Source organism: Globicephala melas, chromosome 2 (assembly GCF_963455315.2).
Source record: "Globicephala melas chromosome 2, mGloMel1.2, whole genome shotgun sequence".
NCBI classification, from domain to species: Eukaryota; Metazoa; Chordata; class Mammalia; order Artiodactyla; family Delphinidae; genus Globicephala; species Globicephala melas.
The window spans coordinates 66,814,915-66,828,968 of NC_083315.2; the positions used below are offsets into that span (position 1 = coordinate 66,814,915).

General features: G+C 36.4%; 1 protein-coding gene across 8 annotated transcripts in view; it reads left to right on the forward strand.

Annotated features, from left to right (window-relative positions):
• The window catches only part of AAGAB (alpha and gamma adaptin binding protein), a 95,043-nt gene that overhangs the window by 22,073 nt on the left and 58,916 nt on the right, over positions 1-14,054 (forward strand). For all 8 annotated transcript variants that reach the window (XM_030875179.2, XM_060294081.1, XM_060294082.1 and 5 more), the window contains exons 2-4: positions 6,411-6,601; positions 6,738-6,834; positions 7,188-7,277. In XM_030875179.2, the coding sequence (XP_030731039.1) occupies positions 6,411-6,601; positions 6,738-6,834; positions 7,188-7,277 (378 nt within the window). The remainder of the gene's footprint in view (positions 1-6,410; positions 6,602-6,737; positions 6,835-7,187; positions 7,278-14,054) is intronic.

The following is a 14,054-nucleotide window of genomic DNA, read 5'->3' on the forward strand; positions in this document are numbered from 1 at the left end:
TCTTTATAAACATTTGATAGAATTTGCCTGTGAAGCCATCTGGTCCTGGACTTCTGTTTGTTGGAAGATTTTTAGTCACAGTTTCAATTTCAGTGCTTGTTATTGGTATGTTTATATTTTCTATTTCTTCCTGGTTCAGTCTCAGAAGGTTGTGCCTTTCTAAGAATTTGTCCATTTCTTCCAGGTTGTCCATTTTATTGGCTTACAGTTGCTTGTAGTCATCTCTCATGATCATTTCTATTTCTGCAGTGTCAGTTGTTACTTCTCCTTTTTAATTTCTAATTCTGTTGATTTGAGTCTTCTCCCTTTTTTTCTTGATGAGTCTGGCTAGTGATTTATCAGTTTTGTTTGTCTTCTCAAAGAACCAGCTTTTAGTTTTATTGATCTTTACTATTGTTTCCTTCATTTCTTTTTCATTTATTTCTGATCTGCTCTTTATGATTTCTTTCCTTCTGCTAATTTTGGGGTTTTTTCCTTCTTTCTCTCATTGCTTTAGGTGTAAGGTTATGTTGTTTATTTGAGGTGTTTCTTGTTTCTTGAAGTAGGATTGTATTGCTATAAACTTCCCTCTTAGAACTGATTTTGATGCATTCCATAAGTTTTGGGTCATCGCGTTTTCATTGTCATTTGTTTCTAGGTACTTTTTGATTTCCTCTTTGATTTCCTCAGTGATCTCTTGGTTATTTAGTAGTGTATTTTTTAGCCTGCATGTGTTTTTATTTTTTGCAGATTTTTTCCTGTAATTGATGTCCAGTCTCATAGTATTGTGGTCAGAAAAGATACTTCATACGATTTTAATTTTCTTAAATATACCAAGGCTTGATTTGTGATCCGAAATGATCTATCTTGGAGAATGTTCCATGAGCACTTGAGAAGAAAGTGTATTCTTTTGTTTTTGGATGGAATGTCCTATAAATGTCAATTAAGTCCGTCTTGTTTAATGTGTCATTTAAAGCTTGTGTTTCCTTATTTATTTTCATTTTGGATGATCTGTCCATTGGTGAAAGTGGGTGTTAAAGTCCCCTACTGTGACTGTGTTACTGTTGATTTCCCCTTTTATGGCTGTTAGCCTTTGCCTTATCTATTGAGGTGCTCCTATGTTTGATGCATAAATATTTACAATTTTTATATCTTCTTCTTGGATTGATCCCTTGATCATTATGTAGTGTCCTTTAAAGTCTATTTTGTCTCATATGAGAATGCTACTCCAGCTTCCTTTTGATTTCCATTTGCATGGAATATCTTTTTCCATCCCTTCACTTTCAGTCTGTATGTGTCCCTAGGTCTGAAGTGGGTCTCTTGTAGAGAGCATATATATGGGTCTTGTTTTTGTATGCATTCAGCCAGTCTATGTCTTTCGGTTGGAGCATTTAATCCATTTACATTTAAAGTAATTATCGATATGTATGTTCATACTACCATTCTCTTAACTGTTTTGGGTTTGTTATTATAGGTCTTTTCCTTCTCTTGTGTTTCCTGCCTAGAGAAGTTCCTTTAGCATTTGTTGTAAAGCTGTTTTGGTGGTGCTGAATTCTGTTAGCTTTTGTTTGTCTGTAAAGGTTTTAATTTCTCCGTCAAATCTGAATAAGATTCTTGCTGGGTAGAGTCATCTTGGTTGTAGGTTTTTCCCTTTCATCGCTTTAAATATGTCCTGCCACTCCCTTGTGGCTTGCAGAGTTTCTACTGAAAGATGAACTGTTAACCTTATGGGGATTCCGTTTTATGTTAGTTGTTGTTTTCCCCTTGTTGCTTTTAATATTTTTTCTTTGTATTTAATTTTTTATAGTTTGATTAATATGTGTCTTGGCATGTTTCTCCTTGGATTTATCCTGTGTGGGACTCTGTGCTTCCTGGACTTGACTATTTCCTTTCCTATATTGGAAATTTTCAACTGTAAGCTCTTAAAATATTTTCTCAGTCCCTTTCTTTTTCTCTTCTTCTTCTGGGACCCCTGTAAATTGAATGTTGTTGCATTTAATGTTGTCCCAGAGGTCTCTAAAACTGTCCTCAATTCTTTTCGTTCTTTTTTCTTTATTCTGTTCTGCAGTAGTTATTTCCACTATTTTATCTTCCAGGTCACTTATCCACCTTCTGCCTCAGTTATTCTGCTATTGATTCTTTCTAGAGCATTTTTAATTTCATTGATTGTGATGCTCATCATGTTTGTTTGCTCTTTATTCTTCTTGGACCTTGTTAAACATTTCTTGTGTTTTCTCCATTCTATTTCCAAGATTTTGGATCATCTTTACTATAATTACTCTGAATTCTTTTTCAGGTGGACTGCCTGTTTCCTCTTCATTTGTTTGGTCTGGTGGCTTTTTACCTTGCTTCTTCGTCTGCTGTGTGCTTCGTTTTCTTCTCATTTTGCTTAACTTACTGTGTTTGGGGTCTCCTTTTTGCAGGCCACAGGTTCTTGGTTCCTGTTGTTTTTGGTGTCTACCCCCAGTGGCTAAGGTTGGTTCAGTGGGTTGTGTAGGCTTCCTGGCGGAGGGGACTAGTGCCTGTTTTCTGGTGGATGACATTCGATCTTGTCTTTCTGGTGGGCAGGACTGTGTCCAGTGGTGTTTTGGGGTATCTGTGACCTTATTATGACTTTAGGCAGCCTCTCTGCTAATGAATGGGGTTGTGTTCCTGTCTTGCTAGTTGTTTGGCATAGGGTGTCCAGCACTGTAACTTGCTGGTCATTGAGTGGAGCTGGGTCTTAGCATTGAGATGGAGATCTTTGGGAGAGCTTTTGCTATTTGATATTACATGGAGCCGGGAGGTCTCTGGTAGACCAATGTCCTAAACTTGGTTCTCCCACATCAGAGACACAGGCCTGACAGCCAGCCAGAGCACCAAGACCCTGTCAGCCACACGGCTCAGATGAAAAGGGAGAAAAAAAGAAAGAAAGAAAAAAATAAGATAAAATAGTTTTTTAAAAAAATAAAAAATAATTATTAAAAATAAAAGAATTCAAAAGTAGTAAAAAAGAAAGAAAGAGAGAGCAACCAAACCAAAAAACAATCCACCAATGATAACAAGTGCTAAAAACTATATTTAAAAAAAAAAAAGATAGAACCCTAGGACAAATGGTAAAAGTAAAGCTATACAGACAAAATCACACAAAGAAGCATACACATACACACTCACAAAAAGAGAAAAAGGAGAAAAAAATATATATCCAGGTACGTGGGGAGTTTCTGGCCTTTCAGGAAGTCTGGGTCTTCTGCCAGCCTTCAGTAGGTGCTCTGTAGGAGTTGTTCCCCATGTAGTTGTATTTCTGATGTATTTGTGGGGAGGAAGGTCATCTCCATGTGTTACTCCTCCACCATCTTGAATGTCTCCTCCAGACCAGTTCTTCTTAATAACCACATGATGAAAGTTTATCAATGGAAAAATGCACATGCACACATACACACTTTATATATGTCATTCCTAGCAGGTTTTTAAAAAATTTTAGTATTTATTTATTTATTTTTGGCTGCATTGGGTCTCAGTGACGGCACACGGGATCCATTGCTCTGGTGCGTAGGCTTCTCTCTAGTTGTGGCACGTGGGTTGCAGAGGGCATGGGCTTACAGTTGCAGCTTGCGGGCTCAGTAGCTGTGGCATGCAGGCCTAGCTGCTCCCTGACATGTGGGACCCTAGTTCCCCGACTAGGCATTAAACCCGCATCCCCCACATTGGAAGGCGGACTCCGAACCTCTGGACCACCAGGGAAGTCCCTTCCTAGCAGTTTTGAGACTAAATAATTCCTGCATATCATTTTGTTGAGCAGAAACTATGGCAACGTTCCAAATATATAATCCTAGCTCTGGAATTTAAAATTTAACTTCTAGTTTTCTGTGTCTTACTAATTGTGAGTTTGAGGAATATTTAAACAAATTTTTTAATTATTGAAGTATAGTTGATTTATAATGTGTTAATTTCTGCTGTACAGCAATGTCATTCGGTTATATATACATTCCTTATCATATTCTTTCCCATTATGATTTATCACAGAATATTGAATATAGTTCCCTGTGCTATACAGTAGGTCCTTTTTGCTTATTCATCTTGTATAGTATAATAGTTTGCATCTGCTAACCCCAAACTCCCAATCCTTCCTTCCCCCACTCCCCTCCCCCTTGGCAACCACAAGTCTGTCCTCTGTCTGTGAGTCTGTTTTTGTTTCATAGGTTTATTCATTTGTGTTGTATTTTAGATTCCACATATAAGTGATATCATATGGTGTTCGTCTTTCGCTTTCTGAGTTACTTCACTTAGTATGATAATCTCTAGTTGTATCCATGTTGCTGCAAATGGCATTATTTCATTTTTTAAAAATGGATGAATAGTATTCCATTGTGTATATGTACCACATCTTCTTTATCCATTCATCTGTCGATGGACATTTAGGTTGTTTCCATGTGTTGGCTATTGTGAATACTGCTGCTATGAATATAGGGATGCATGTATCTTTTCAAATTATAGTTTTGTCCAGATATATGCCTAGGAGTGCAATTGCTGGATTATATAGTAATTCTATTTTTAGTTTTCTGAGGAACCTCCATACTGTTTTCCACAGTGGCTGCACAAACTTACATTCCTACCAACAGTGTAAGAATAAGAATGTTCCCTTTTCTCCACACCCTCTCAGTATTTGTAATTTGTGGACATTTTAATGGTGGCCTTTCTGACTGGTGTGAGGTGGTACTTCATTATAGTTTTGATTTGCATATTTCTTATAAATGGCGATGTTGAGCATCTTTTCATGTGCCTATTGGCCATCTGTATGTCTTCTTTGGAGAAATGTCTGTTTAGGTCTTCTGCCCATTTTATGATTGGGTTGTTTTTTTGTTGTTGAGTTGTATGAGCTGTTTGTGTATTTGGGAAATTAAGCCTTTGTCAGTCATGTGATTTGCAAATATTTTCTCCCAGTCTGCAGGTTTTTTGTTTTGCTTATGGTTTTCTTTGCTCTGCAAAAGCTTGTAAGTTTGATTAGGTCTATTTGTTTATTTTTGCTTTTATATCTATTCCCTTGGGAGACTGATCTAAGAAAATATTGGTACAATTTATGTCAGAGAATGTTTTGCCTATGTTCTCTTCCAGGAGTTTTATGGTGTCATGTCTTATATTTAAGTCTTTTAGCCATTTTGAGTTTATTTTTGTGTACGGTGTGAGGGTGTGTTTTAACTTCATTGATTTGCATGCAGCTGTCCAACTTTCCCAGTACTACTTGCTGAAGTGAATGTCTTTTCTCCATTGTATATTCTTTCCTTCTTTGTCAAAGATTAATTGATCGTAGTTGTGTGCGTTTATTTCTGTGCTCTCTATTCTGTTTCATTGATCCATGTCTGTTTTTGTGCCAGTACCATGCTGTTTTGATTACTGTACTTTTGTAGTGTTGTCTGAAGTCTAGGAGGGTTATGCCTCCTGCTGTGTTCTTTTTCGTGAGGAATATTTTATATGTTCATCTTAGTATGCATTAGAAAGGAGTTTGTGGCCATTTGGCTGTATATTCTTATTATAACCCAGTTAGTGGCCTGTCGTTTTACTTCTCTAAGCTAATTTTCCACATCTGTGTGAAATGGAGGTTATGGTTATGGGTGTGAGAGATGCGAGTTCGGGTTAGAACAATTTCTGATGTCTCTTCAAGTTCTAAATATTGTATGACATTATGGAAGCAAAATGCTCCAGTGGTTCCATGACCACATCTATATTTGTCCATCATTGACTTGGTAATTTACTGTTAAGAATTTCACTAGTTATACCCATGTTGCACATGGATTTCTGAAAGATTTGGTTCTTTCCTAAATCATTTAATTTGCTTGGCTTTCTATATTAAAATTTGCCAGAGTGTCTTTGTCAACAAGAATTTGAGTTAGCTTTCAAAGAATCTGAAGAAGGCTGAATATATATAAATGGAATGGGGTCATTTATCAGTATGCATTCTTTTATTTCATTAGTTGAATTAATGTGTCAGCATTTGGCCCAGGGACTGTGTGTAACTGTTTTGTTACTGGTTTAGCTTTGCTGCTATCTTCCTTTTAGTTTGCAGTAAGTACAAAATAGTTACAAATTCTTGACTATTCTCACAGTCTTCCAGCTTCCATAAAGTATGTAAGCAATACACGTAGCTGTTTTTCTTTCTCTTCTGCTTGCTCTTTACTGGGTGTTTGCTTAGATGACTGTTTTGTTCTCTACTACTATGTAATCTAGTCACAATAGTTTTTATGTTCTTAAAGAAAAAAGCCAATTAATTGAATTAAATTATGTCACCATTACTTTTATAATCAAATGATCAGAGAAGGAAATTATCCTAATAAATCAGAGGCCCTTTGAAATCCTTGCATAAAGAGAATTATTAATCTGGTATCTTACTGAGAAAATTGACCATTGTATATTGGTTTTGTACTTTCCATGGTAATATTGTGTCATTTATTTAGATATCCTTGGAACAGAAGATCTTATTGTGGAAGTGACTGCCAACGATGCCGTGAGGTTTTATCCCTGGACCATTGATAATAAATACTATTCAGCAGATATCAATCTATGTGTGGTGCCAAACAAATTTCTCGTCACTGCAGAGATTGCAGAGTCTGTTCAAGCATTTGTGGTTTACTTCGACAGCACGCAAGTAAGATTTTGTTTTCCGTGGACCTTGAATAAGAAATTATTTTGTGCTTTGTTTTTCTTAACCTTGCATTTTCTGTGAGTTCTCTTAATGTCTCTTTTTCTGTTTTTGTTTCTATGTTTCTTTCTCCTCCCTCTAGAAATCTGGTCTTGATAGTGTTTCCTCCTGGCTTCCACTGGCAGAAGCATGGTTACCTGAGGTGATGATCTTGGTTTGCGATAGAGTGTCTGAAAATGGTAAGGCACTCCAGTGGGATTGTAGGTGGTACATACGTTGTTCCACTTGCCATTCCTTGGTAGACAATACATTGGTTTCCTTAACTTAGAACAGTATGTCTTGTGTGATTTTATTACCTTCCAAAAATATCTTCAGCTATTTCTCTTTGGAATCTTGCAATATGTACATTTTATTTTTTAAGAACAGACACTTGGGGTTTGAGAAATCATTTTCCTTATATTAATTTATTTAGTATGCCTTTAGAATAACATTGACATTAAAGGTAACACTTTGAGATTGTGGAGAGTATTGCAGCAATATTCATGTTTTATTTTATTTTTGCTTATAAAGAATCTTTTGCATGTTATTTTAGGTGTAAACCGACAGAAGGCTCAAGAGTGGTGTATCAAACATGGCTTTGAATTAGTAGAACTTAGTCCAGAAGAGTTGCCTGAGGAGGATGGTAAGTATTTATGTGTCAGGAGAAAGCATGGCATTTGGATTCAGATATGAGCGATTATTTTAGTTCAGGGAAGAAGAATCAAAGTGATATTCAAAACACATTTTTCACTAGCTCTTTGAAAAGATTTGTGCAGAATCCATTGATGCAGTCTGGTAATTGCATAATCCATTTATTTGGTTTTACCACCCATTTTAGGACTTTGGAAATGTTTGTTTTTCTTATGGGTAAAGGTAGAGATTTCTACCTTAAATCTTAGTCATTTTCCCAGTCTCTTATCCTTTCTCTGCTGCCAAAAAAAGGAGGGTTTGATCTATATTCATAAATAGTTAAAGTTTATGTTTCTTATTTTGAATTCCTAGTAACCTGAGGTTGAATTCCCAGGAACCCTAGGGGACACGTCAATACTATTTGTATGTCTTTTGGATATTTGAACCCACAAATAGACCCAGAATGCACACCCCCGGGGTAACTCTGCACTTACCTGTCTTCTACTATACTTTGGACCTTCTATTTATTCTGCCTCTTTTTCCCCCTTCCCCCATTCCTCTTCTCATCTTTTCTTCCAAGTACAGCTATGCTAGCTGCTGTGGAATCTACCAAGATAAGATGGGTTTTGGCCCACCAAAACCTTATAATCTGGTATAAGAGATGAAACAGGTATACAAACAATTGAATTACCAAGTGGAACATCATAAGTATTATAAAAATATGTATATTGGTGCTATGGTGTTTCAGAGACGGAAGAGGTTATTTATCTTCAGAAGTTCAGAGAACACATTGGTATGTGAAATCTCACATGTCAACAGCTCCATGGGGAGGAAATGGAGAAGGTACTGGACTTAGAGTTAGAGGACTGGTAGCAAGATGCCAGTTGTTGTAAAAGACGTTCTAAGTAGGGCAGCCAACATGAATTAAAGTGCATAGAGAGGCTAAAAGTAATTATTACGTGAAACCTGTATTTTTTAAAAAAAGAAATTAAGAAACACTTTTTTATATCCTGGCTTATTTAGAAGTTTTGCAAATGTTGTTACCTTAAGGAATAAAGCCCTGCCTGAGAAGAAGAGGACAAAAATGAAAGAAAAAGCCTGATTTTTCTTGCTGTACATTTTTAAGAATATTGAAAATTAATAAGTATAGTTTCTCTTCCATGTTTTTCTAGGACTCCTTAAACTTGTGCCTGTTTCATGTATGTGAGCATGTGTGTGATTGCTTACTTCTGGCATTAGAATGTTCTCTTCTTCCCATTGTCCTTGAGGGTCAACATTTGAGTCATTTATTTTATCTGTTTTTATTTTGGAATCTCTGCTCCATTATACCACTGTGCTTCTCCTTGCCCCCGTCTGAGGAGTGTTCTTGTATTAATTCAGCTTAATCTTTTATTTTATTCAATCTTGTTCCTTTATTATGATTTTGTGTCTTGTATTTAAGACTCTTTTTTCTTTTCTGGCCATGCTGCACAGCTTGTGGGATCTTAGTTTCCCGACAAGGGATCAAACTGGGGCCCATGGCAGTGAGATTGTGGAGTCCTTACCACTGGAGTGCCATGGAATTCCCTAATTCAGCTTAACCTTAAAATAGATTTCAACATATCATCTTTATGTAAGTTAACTAAAACCTTCCTAGAATGTTTTAATGCAAACTGTTCCCAAGCCATATACCCTCATCCTTTATTGGCATGTGTTATTCAAACATCAGTATGAGACTTTATGCTTCTTTGTATTAAATTCAACTTATTGATTCTGGCTCTTTATTTCAGATCATATTTTTGGTTCCTGGTTATATCATCTGAAGTATTAGTTATTCTTTCAAGAATTGAATCATTCATAGTTAAGATAAACATAGCTTTTATTTCTTCATTTAAACACTGATGGTGATAAACTCATCTTTGTAGAGTATTTTCAGTTTTACCCTTCCCATATTTCTGTTAGGTTGGTAGGGTGGTATTCTTTAAATGAGTCATCAGTTCATGAGTTACTGTGTCTTTCAGGCACCATGTTAGTTTAGGTAGTGAGAATAAGTAGTGAGTGAGAACTCAGTGAGATATGACTCCTGCCTTCAAAGAGTTTTTAGTCTAGAGGGGAAGGTTACACCAGTAAATTATTAGTTCCAGTGCATCTTTTCTATGGGAGAGGTGTACATAGTGGTGTCATCCCTACTTTTCTTTGAGAATAGCATGAGTGATTTGCCCTTAATCGAATAGCTAATAAGTTATAGAGCCTGGGTTCACATTCAGATCTTCTGACTTCTAATTCTGTGCTCTTCCTTTTAAACCACCCAGGACTGGGCCAGGCCACTAGAGACAGGTTCTATATGGACTGTGCTCCGTAAACTCTTAGGAGACTTTTCTCTTTAAACCACATGAAAACTATTTCTGCTGTTATTTTCCATATGCAGTCTTACAATACTCATTAGCTGAAGGATTTCCATTTCCTTTGCACACACTCATACCTATTGGTACATTGTAGCTAAGAATACCACCTTATTATTGGTGTACTAACTGGGATTACTGCCCTGTCATTTTGAGTAGTATCAATTAAAGTCCAGAAGCAAAATAGTACCCATACTAAACTAATTAAGTTGTGTAATTGATGGAAACTAACATTTTCAGGGGAATATGAGTGGATTCCATTCATGAGGTAATGGGGTTGACTTTATTGTATAAACCTTTTATACTGTGTATTTATTTAATTGTTTTAGTTCCTAGAATATTCTTTTTTCAAATTGAAGTATAGTTGATTTACAATGTTGTGTTAATTTCTGCTGTACAGCAAAGTGATTCAGTTATACATGTATATGTACGTTCTTTTTTATATTCTTTTCCATTATGGAAAATATCTCAGGATATTGAATATAGTTCCCTGTGCTATACAGTAGCACCTTGTTGTTTGTTCATTCTATAGTAATGGTTTGCATCTACTAACCCCAAACTCCCAGTCCATCCCTCCCCTACCCCTATGCCCCTTTGTCAACCACAAGTCTGTTCTCTGTCAGTTTCTGTTTTGTAAATATGTTCATTTGTGCCATATTTTATTTTTTAAATTTTTTTATTTTTATAAATTATTATTTTTTTTTGGCTGTGTTGGGCTTTCGCTAGCTGTGGCGAGTGGGGGCTACTCTTCATTGCGGTGCATGGGCTTCTCATTGTGGTGGCTTCTCTTGTTGCGGAGTATAGGCTCTAGGCGTGTGGGCTTCAGTAGTTGTGGAGCGTGGGCTTCAGTAGTTATGGCTTGTGGGCTCTAGAGCACAGGCTCAGTAGTTGTGGTGCATGGGCTTAGTTGCTCTGTGGCATGTGGGATCTTCCCAGACCAGGGCTCGAACCCATGTCCCATGCATTGGCAGGCAGATTCTTAACCATTGCACCACCAGGGAAATCTCTGCCATATTTTAGATTCCACATGTAAATGATATCATAAAGTATTTGTCTTTCTCTTTCTGATTTACTTCATTTAGTATGATAATCTCTAGTTGCATCCATGTTGCTGCAAATGGCATTATTTAGTTCTTTTTTATGTCTGAGTGGTATTCCATTGTATATATGTACCACATCCTCTTTATCCATTCATCTGTTGATGGACATGTAGGTTGTTTCCATGTTTTGGCTATTGTGAACAGTGCTGCTGTGAACATAGGGGTGCATGTATCTTTTTGAATTATAGTTTTGTCCAGGTATATTCCCAGGAGTGGGATTGCTGGATCATGTAGTAATTCTATTTTTAGTTTTCTGAAGGACCTGCATACTGTTTTCCATAGTAGCTGTACCAACTTACATTCCCACCAGAAGTGTAGGAGGGTTCCCTTTTCTCCACATCCTCTCCAGCATTTGTCATTTGTAGACTTTTTAATGATGGCCATTCTGACTGGTGTAAGGTGATACCTCATTGTAGTTTTGATTTGCATTTCTCTAATAATTGGTGATATTGAGCATCTTTTCATGTGCCTACTGTGCATACATTCTGTATGTCTTTCATGTGCCTACTGTGCATACATTCTGTATGTCTTCTTTGGAGAAATGTCTCTTTAGGTCTTCTGCTCATTTTCGATTGGGTTGTTTGTTTTTTTGTTGTTGAGTTGTACGAACTGTTTATATATTTTGAAGATTAAGCCCTTGTCTCTTGCATCATTTGCAAATATTTTCTCCCATTCTGTAGGTTGTCTTTTCATTTTTTTTATGGTTTCCTTTGCTGTGCAAAAGCTTGTAAGTTTGATTAATTTTGTTTTTATTCCTATTGCTTTGGGAGACTGACTTAAGAAAACATTGGTACAATTTATGTCAGAGAATGTTTTGCCTATGTTCTCTTCTAGGAGTTTTATGGTGTCATGTCTTATATTTAAGTCTTTAAGCCATTTTGAGTTTATTTTTGTGTATGGTGTGAGGGTGTGTTTTAACTTCATTGATTTGCATGCAGCTGTCCAACTCTCCCAGTACTACTTGCTGAAGCAAATGTCTTTTCTCCATTGTATATTCTTGCCTTCTTTATCAAAGATTAATTGACTGTAGTTGTGTGGGTTTATTTCTGTGCTCTCTGCTCTGTTTCATTGATCCGTATGCCTATTTTTGTACCAATACCACACTGTTTTGATTACTGTAGCTTTTTAGTATTTTCTGAAGTCTGGGAGAGTTATGCCTCCTGCTTTGTTGTTTTTCCTCAGGATTGCTGTAGCAATTCTGGGTCTTTTATGGTTCCGTAATAAGATTTTGGATTATTTGTTCTAGTTCTGTGGAAAATGTCATGGATAATTTGATAGGGATCACATTAAATCTGTAAATTGCTTTGGGTAGTATTGCCATGTTAACAATATTAATTTATCCAAGAGCATGGGATATCTTTCCATCACTTTGAGTCCTCTTTTATTTCCTTTATTAATGTTTTATAGTTCTCAGCATATAAGTCTTTCACCTCCTTGATAAGATTTATTCCTAGGTATTCCTTTTTTTTTCTTTGGGTGCAATTTTTTTTTTTTTTTTTTGCGGTATGCGGACCTCTCACTGTTGTGGCCTCTCCCGTTGCAGAGCACAGGCTCCAGACATGCAGGCTCAGCGGCCATGGCTCACGGGCCTAGCTGCTCCGCGGCATGTGGGATCTTCCCGGACCAGGGCACAAATCCGTGTCCCCTGCATCGCAGGCAGACTCTCAACCAGTGCACCACCAGGGAAGCCCTTAAAAGGAATTTGTTTTTTACAATCCTGTTCTGATATTTCATTGTTAGTGTAAAGGAATGCAACTGATTTCTGAATGTTAATCTTGTATCCTGCTACTTTGCTGAATTCATTTATTATATCTAGTAGTTTTTGTGTGGCATTCTTAGGGCTTGCTATATATAGTTTCATGTCATCTGCATACAGTGACAATTTTACCTCTTCCCTTCCAATTTGGATACATTTTCTTTTTTGTATCTGATTGCTGTGGCCAGGACTTCCAATATTATGTTGAATAGAAGTGAGGAGACTGAGCATTCTTGTTTCAGATTTTAGAGAGAAGGATTTCAGCTTTTCATCATTGAGTATATTGGCTGTGGGTTTGTCATAAGTAACTTTTATTGTGTTGAGATATGTCCCCTCTATACCCACTTTGGTAAGAGTTTTTATCATTAATGGACGTTGATTTTGTCAGGTGTTTTTTTCTGCATCTATTGAGATGATCATGTGGTTTTTGTCTCTTCTTTTGTTGATGTGGTGTATCACATTGATTGATTTGCATATGTTGAACCATCCTTATGAATTTAGGATGAATCCCACTTGGTCATGGTGTATGATCTTTTGTATATTTTGTTGGATTCAGTTTGCTAATACTTTGTTGAGAATTTTTGCTTCTATATTCCTCAAAGATACTGGCCTGTAATTTTCTTTGTTGGTGGTATCTTTGTTTGGTTTTGGTATCAGGGTGATAGTGACTTCATAGAACGTCTTCGGGAGTGTTCCCTCCTCTTCAGTGTTTTGGAAGAATTTGAGGATTGGTAAAAGTTCTTTGTATGTTTGGTAGAATTCACCTGTGAAGCCATCTGGTCCTGGATTTTTGTTTGTAGGGAGTTTTTTTTTTTTTAATTACAGATTCAATTTCACTTCTAATGATAGGTCGTTTTAAATTATCTGTTATATTCTTGATTTAATTTTGATGGGCTGTATGTTTCTAGAAACTTGTTCATTTCTTCTAGGTTGTTGAATTTGTTGGCATATAAATGTTCATAGTATTCTCTTATGGTTGTTTTGTATTTTTGTGGTCTTGGTTGATATTTCTCCTTTTTCATTTCTTATTTTGTTTATCTGGGTTCTCTCTCTTTTCTTTGTGGTGAATCTGGCTCTGTTGTTTTGTGCCCTAGTATATCATCAATCCTAGAGAATATTACATGTGCACTTGAAAAGAATGTGTATTCTGGGTTTTTTGAATATGATGTCCTGAAAATATCAATTAAGTCTAACTGTTCTGTTGTATAATTTAGGATATCTGTTGCCTTATTGATTTTCTTTCTAGAAGATCTGTCCATTGATGTGAGTGGGGTGTTAAAGTTGCCTACTATTATTGTATTCCCGTCAATTTTTCCTTTTATGTCTGTTAGTATTTGTTTTATGTATTTGGGTTTTCCTATATTAGGTACATATATGTTGATGAGTGTAAAATCCTCTCCTTTTATTGATCCTTTTGTCATTATATAGTGTCTTTATCTTTCTTTATGGCCTTTGTTTTAAAGTCTATTTTGTCTGACGTGAGTATTGCGACCCTCACTTTCTTGTCATTTCCGTTTGCATGATATGTCTTTTTTCCGTACCCTCACTTTCAA